This window comes from Kryptolebias marmoratus, linkage group LG6, assembly GCF_001649575.2.
Source record: "Kryptolebias marmoratus isolate JLee-2015 linkage group LG6, ASM164957v2, whole genome shotgun sequence".
NCBI lineage: Eukaryota > Metazoa > Chordata > Actinopteri > Cyprinodontiformes > Rivulidae > Kryptolebias > Kryptolebias marmoratus.
Genome location: NC_051435.1, coordinates 19673482 through 19680430, shown reverse-complemented (window position 1 = coordinate 19680430; position 6949 = coordinate 19673482). Strand labels below are relative to the sequence as shown.

General features: G+C 38.5%; 1 protein-coding gene across 1 annotated transcript; it reads left to right on the top strand.

The window, feature by feature from the left end:
- The first annotated feature begins 1295 nt into the window (after positions 1-1295).
- Positions 1296-3264, top strand: LOC108250585 (trace amine-associated receptor 13c-like). Its single transcript, XM_017440535.3, has 2 exons — positions 1296-1601; positions 1696-3264. Exons 1-2 carry the CDS (start codon positions 1438-1440, stop codon positions 2507-2509), a joined length of 978 nt encoding a protein of 325 aa, XP_017296024.1. The 5' UTR covers positions 1296-1437; the 3' UTR covers positions 2510-3264.
- Positions 3265-6949: the final 3685 nt, after the last annotated feature.

The following is a 6949-nucleotide window of genomic DNA, read 5'->3' as shown; positions in this document are numbered from 1 at the left end:
CTGCACACAAACAGCTGCAGCAGCTTGTTTTTCCATCTCAAGAACGGCTACCTAATCTCACTCGCCCCTGTCATGACGTCCTGGAGTCTTTAGCCTCCCTCACCCCACAGACACAACTGTTCTTTGTGATTTTATCATAAGCTAAGAGTAACCTCATTTTAGCCATCAAATTATTTTAGCAATATCAAATTTTGTTTATATTTTACAGTTTGAACTGCATTACCATTTAGTATTTATACAAGTCTGAATTCCCCTCTGGAAGCAGTGCAAACCTCCACTCCATTCCTTCTCACAGATGTTGTGACATCCATCCATCCATCCATCCATCCATCCATCCATCCATCTATCCATCCATCCATCCATCCATCCATCCATCCATCCATCCATCCATCCATCTTCACCCGCTTCTTCTTTACAAGTCATGGGGAGCTGGTGCCTATCTCCAGCATTCACTGTGCGAGCAGCATGGGACGCCTTGAACATGCCTCAAGCCCTTCACAGGGCCACATGGAGACAAACGAGACAAACAACAATTCATGTTCTCACTCACACCTAGGGACAATTTTTTAGAGTTACAGATGAAACTAACATGCGTGTCTTTGGTCTGTCTGAGGAAACTGGAGCACCTGGAGTAATCCCATGTATGCACAGGGAGATCATGCAAACTCCACCCAAAAAGGACCCAGGTCATGAAGCGATCCTGCAACCTTCTTGCTGTGAGGTGATTCCGTTTCCTGTTCTAATTGAAAAATTAATTTCTACTTACTTGTGTTTACTGTTGTTTTTTTAATTTCAGCTTTTCTGAAACCTGACATTAATAACAATCATGATGACAAAGCCCCACTTGCTGGCTCTGTGCTGGATGAAGGGGCATGGCAACCTAATGGTTTTTCAATGGTGCTGAGTCGATCTTCCACTTCTGACAGCTTTACCTCCAAAGAAACCATAATACTATGGTTATTACACATCCCATTATCATTAAAAGATTCACTTGCATTACTAAACATCTGACACACAGGGCAAGTGAGAACAGGAAAAGCTAGGAAATAACCAGTAGTTGTGCTAATGTAAAAATAGCTGACCCCAATCACATTGATAAAATCAAGATGTGTTGTTAGACTGAAAGTTCCTCAGAAGAGTTGATAGACTGAAGGTTCCTTAAGCAAATGTATTCAAATGTGAAAACCTGTTAGGTAAAGAGAGTAATTGATAAATCCAAAGATTTTGCAGAACAAGAAATTCAGGTATTCAGGTACAAGAAATGATGCAATAAAACTGACTTCAAACCTCAGCACATCAGCTGAGAGAAAAAGATTCCCAAGGTGTTCTTGTAACACCTCTGAGAAAAAATGTATATAGCAGCAATAAGAGAATATTCAGCAATAAGACAAAGCGATTCAGTGAGGAAGCAGTCAGATTTCAGTGGTTCCCCCAATAATGGGGGATGATGAACTCTGCTTTCCACAACTTCTCAACTCTTCCTGCAGAAAGCTGAAGCGTTCACAATCTGAAACAATGGTTGTTTCTTTTGTACTGTGTTTCATTTCTCTGATCACTGCCTGTCTCAACCTCTTGGTCATCATCTCAATCTCTCACTTCAAGTAATCATTTGTTTTGCTAGAAGATTTACATTTCTTGAGTGTTGATCTTGATTTTCTGTTGAATTAATACATTCTTCTATATGTTACTTCTCAGGCAGCTCCACAGCTCTACAAACCTGGTCCTCCTCTCTCTGGCTGTCTCAGACTTTTTTGTGGGGCTTCTAATGTTATTTCAGATTATGCTTTTAGATGGATGCTGGTATTTTGGTAATTTAATGTGTTTTCTGTATTATGTTTTTAATGCAGTTCTCACCACTGCCTCAGTAGGAAATATGGTGCTCATTTCAGTTGACCGTTATGTGGCTATATGTGATCCTTTGCATTATCCAATCAAAGTAACACCAAAAAGAGCTCAGATATGTGTTTCACTTTGTTGGAGCTGTTCTCTCTGCTATGCTATTATATTGCTGAGGGACAATTTAAAACAACCTGGCAAGTTTAATTCTTGCTCTGGAGAATGTGTGATTATTGTTGGTGTTACTACACAAATTGCAGATCTTTTTTTAACCTTCATTATTCCTATTGCAATCATCATAGTTTTGTATCTGAAAGTTTTTGTGGCGGCTGTGTCTCAGATTCGAGTCATGCGTGTTCATACTGTAGCTGTCACAAACCAGCATTCAGGGAAAATTATCAAGAAATCTGAGATTAAAGCAGCCAGGACTCTCGGAGTTGTTGTGGTTGTATTTCTCATGTGCCTATGCCCATATTTCTGTGTCACACTTGCAGATCAGGAGACTTTACTCAATACTTCATCGGTTGCCTTTTTTCTTTGTCTTTTTTATTTCAATTCTTGTCTAAACCCTGTTATTTATGCATTTTTCTATCCTTGGTTTAGAAAATCTATAAAAATTATTATTTCACTTCAAATACTGAAATCTGGCTCTTGTGACACCAACGTTTCTTAAAGTTACACTAAAAAATACTGAACATTGGCCTATAGTGATGTAAATTTACCCTTAATGTAAGGCTAAACTAACTAAGCCTCTAGGCTTGTTATTAAACTTGTTTGACTAACTTTCAGTGATATAAAACAAATTTGTTGATTGTAAAACTATCAATTTCAAGTGTTGTTAACCTGTTTCACCTTGAATGTATAAAATATTGTAACACAATATGTCAAAATAATTTGATTTGCATCATCTCATACACATGTAAATTAATATACTCTGAAATTGTGCAAAGGTTTATCATTGGCATTTTGTCAATAACTCAAATATCAGATCACCCAACTGCACAAAGTAGGTTTTATACAATTCTATAAAAATGTGTCCAGAATTTGAGATGAAATTAAACAGCAGTTTTAACACAATCTTATTAAGATCCTGTATTTTTTATTATTATTATTATTTCTTTTTTCTTCTATTTTCTATTTTTTTTTCTTAACTTGAATACATGACATAAAGGTTGTATAGGTTTCGTTGTTCAGGAGAAAGTTTGCCAGAATATGATAATGGCTTCATGAGCCATCGGTGCGTGGGATAAGCTCCAGTCAAGTAATGTCTAATATTACAACCTGAAATTGTCACTTTGTCCTGACTGGATAACTCTCCATCATTATTAAAAACTCTCTTAACATTAAGTAATTTCTACCACAAATATGACTGAAGTTATACTCTGGCAGCATGCACACTGCCTGGATAACCAACACACAAAAAAAAAACTTTCCATCCACAACCCCCCGCAGAATATTTGAATGTCACCCCTTCCTAGTGTACTAATCATGGTGGTACTTATGTGGGATGTGAGTGCCATCAATTGCACCAGCACAGTGTGGCTGGCTTTCTACAACAATAAAAAAAGAAGTAAACATTTAACTGATTTCTTGGCATCAGGATCTTCTCGGCATGAGCGATACAAGGAGCGCCTTGATGTCAACAGTGCAAAAGTCCCTGCAGCTCTCTCTGCACCCCGAGTTCCCACAGCCTTGGTCTTTACACTCCTTAAGCCACAAATAATATAATAGTGATGGAAAAAAATAATGTGCTGATAGTTTTCACATCATTTTTTTTGTAAAAAATGCTACGATTGTTGTTAGCTGAGAATTGCAATATTAACAATGAAAAAACAGCATGTAAATATTTAACATTATGAATTTATTGCAGCATGTTTATAGTGATTCTACATGAATAGTGAGAACAGACATGCAGCTGGTATTAAAAAAAAAAAAGAAAATTAGGTATTTGACAGTGCACTGGTGACAGATGGCAACCTGGTGAATTTACACAATTCCTCTCTTGCCTTATTGACAGCAATTATGTTACCTGTTAAGAAAATGTTAAAATATGGTGGGGCTCAGCTCTACACACAGTTTGGGCTCTGGAACCCAACTCCTGAAAAAGAAATGCACTCTCTCCTACTCTGGCATTACCCAGGGAGAGAGGTATTGGGTCAGTGTGGGTGTTTCTCCTCCCGAGTTCAATCAAGGCTCAAGTCATTCTTGCAGGTTAACAGACATTTATTTTGAACATTGCTCTCAAAATGCCGTCAGAACTAAGAAAGAAAAACACATCTTAATCAGCTCACGAAAAATATTTACATAAATAAAATACACAAATAAAACAATAAACCGTATCTCATTGGCCACATCAACACCAGAGGAATAAAAACAAAAAACAAAACAAAAACCACCCTTTGTCTTATGGGGAAAACTTCTTACATTTAGACTCTTGCAGACATGTCTGGCACAACGCTTCGTGTAGCTTTCCTAGCGCGCCAATCAAACCTACCCCGGAGGCAAAAGTGTGGCGTGCGGAACAAAAAATAAGTTCCCCCATACATGGCAATATATTTTTAATCCACAAAATGAACCTTAACTGTTATTTATTTATTACTGAACGTTTTGTATCAAACACCAATATTTATTTATCTCTTAACTGAATGTTTAACAATGAACCAAATATGAGAGTTGCCCTTGACGGCAGCTAAAGTGGGGATCACAAGCCCCCAGCTAAGTGCCTTGGTGTTGGGTCTTTCCTCATGAGTGACAGCTGCCTCTCTGCGGCTTCAGGCAACAGAAGAAAAGGTTCTGACTGTTGTTTGTGCTTGTGCACCGAGCAGGAGTTCAGGTTACCTGGCCTTCTTGAAGTCTTTGGATGCTGTCATGAAAGGGGTGCCTTCTGGAGAGTCCATTGTTCTCCAGGGTGACTTCAATGCCCATGTGGGCAATGACGAAGTTCTCTGGAAGGGGGTGATTAGGAGGAATGGTCTCCTTGATCTGAACTTGAGCGGTGTTGTGTTTTAGACTTCTGTGCTCAGCATGGGCTGTCCATATTGAACACCATGTTTGAGCATATGGTGGTCTATAAGTGTACTTGGTACCAGGCCACCTTAGGCCAAACGTCAGTGATCAATTTTGTAATTGCATCATTAGACCTGTGGTTCTAAGTCTTGGACACTCAGGTGAAGGTTACGGTTGCTGACAGGTGCAAATGCGCTGCAAACAGCAAAAGGCTCTGAAAACTCAAAAACACACAAACAAAAAAAAAATAAATACAATAGAAAAATGTTGCACAAGAAAAATGCTGCAATCACAGACAATAGACAGAAGCAAAAACATGACAGGATACAACCACTTACTGAAAGAATTCACCATTAAATTTTCATCACCTGGTCCAAAAACATGGAAGCTATTGAGAAAAAAAAAACGTACCATCCATCCGTCCGTCCATCCATTCATAATAAAAAAACGTACGTTTTTCATAATCAATATGAATAAAAAATATCAAATGCTTTAAAATCTGATACACTTAGGTGTGTATTATTTGTCCAGTCTAGTAAAGCAATTCACCATTAACTCTTGGTCAGAAGCTCACATGACATGGAGGTTATTTATTTTTTGTTTTTCCAAGTATCGTTGGTTCTGAAATTTGTTGATGGTTCCTAAGTGAACCAGCAGGAGGGAGCACACAGAGGTGGGCTGACCAGCATTTCACTGCCAGCACCAGGTCTAATGGCAGGAAGAGACAGCTAAATTTGCGGAGTGCGAAAATCCAACCTTGTGATCTGATGCACTTTTATTTTGTGAAGTGAGTTTGCAGCATTTCTTACTTACGTACTTTGGTACATGCAGCGTTTTTTCTTTGCATTCGTTTTTTGTGTTTGAGTGTTTTTGAGCATACATCATTTGTGTGTTTGCCATATGTTTTGCTGTTTGCTGTGTTTAATCATTTGCTGCACATTTGCACCTATCAGCCACCATATTTAGCAACCTGTTCTTTAAGTTTATATAGTTTTATATTTTTCTCATGTTGTAGGTCACATAACTGTGTGACCTGGAAGTGGAATCAAGCACCTTAAAAGTTTTTTTTTTTTTTTCAAGTGAGGGTGGAGAAATATGTTTTGTTTTCTTGTACTCTCAGAGTTCCTGTTCCCTGCCAAAACCTGAAAACCTGTTGGATTCAACTGGAAGGAGTTTTTGTGAGTCGCTCACCTGAACACAGATCAGATGATCTGTGTTCTGCCTGTCTGCCTCCACCTGGTGACCACACCCTCCTCAGCAACACACGCTTCCTAAAAAAATACTCACTGAGGAATCTACACGTCAATGTGTCAACCTTTTCCTGTAAATACTCACTACTGGATTCCACCGCCGTCTCTCACCGACATCACACTGTACAAAAGTCATTCCACTCCTCCTTGCTGAGTCTCACCATTCTCCGTAATAATCAAATACTCACCAGTTGTCCTCCTTTCCAGATCCGTTCCTGTTTATCCTTTGACACTGTAAATAAAATCACTTGCCAGGTTCCTCAAGTTATGTGCAACAATACTGAGAGTAAAAATATGCAAAAATTTGTCAACTAAAAAGATTTAATAAATCTAAAGCTTTAGCACAACAAAAAAATTCAGCTACCAGCAAAGAATACAGAAAATGATGTAATGCACCTGACTTGAAACCTCAGCACATCAGCTGAAAGAAAAACCCTCTCAAGGTGTTCTGGTAACACCTCTGAGAAAAGATGTACATAGCAACATAACAATAAGGAGGAACTTTGGCCTCTAACACAAGCTAATATAAGCCATTATACGGTAATAAGACAGAGAGATTTGGTGAGAGAGCAGTCAGATTTCAATGGTTCCCCAAATGATGGGGGGATATGAACTATGCTTTCCACAACTTCTCAATTCTTCCTGCAAGAAGGTGAAACGCTCACAATTTGAAATAGTGGTTGTTTCTTTTGTACTGTGTTTCATTTCTCTGATCACTGTCTGTCTCAACCTCTTGGTCATCATCTCAATCTCTCACTTCAGGTAACCATTTGTTTTACTAGTTTGCCAAACCTGTAGTAGTACACAGGGAAAGGCAAACACAAACATCAAAGCAGTTCAGTGGAATGTGCTAAAAG

Coding starts and splice junctions, on each gene's coding strand:
- LOC108250585 (XM_017440535.3), top strand. CDS start 1,438: ATGGGGGATGATGAACTCTGCTTTCCACAACTTCTCAACTCTTCCTGC. Junction 1,602..1,695: donor ATCTCAATCTCTCACTTCAA/GTAATCATTTGT, acceptor GTTACTTCTCAG/GCAGCTCCACAGCTCTACAA.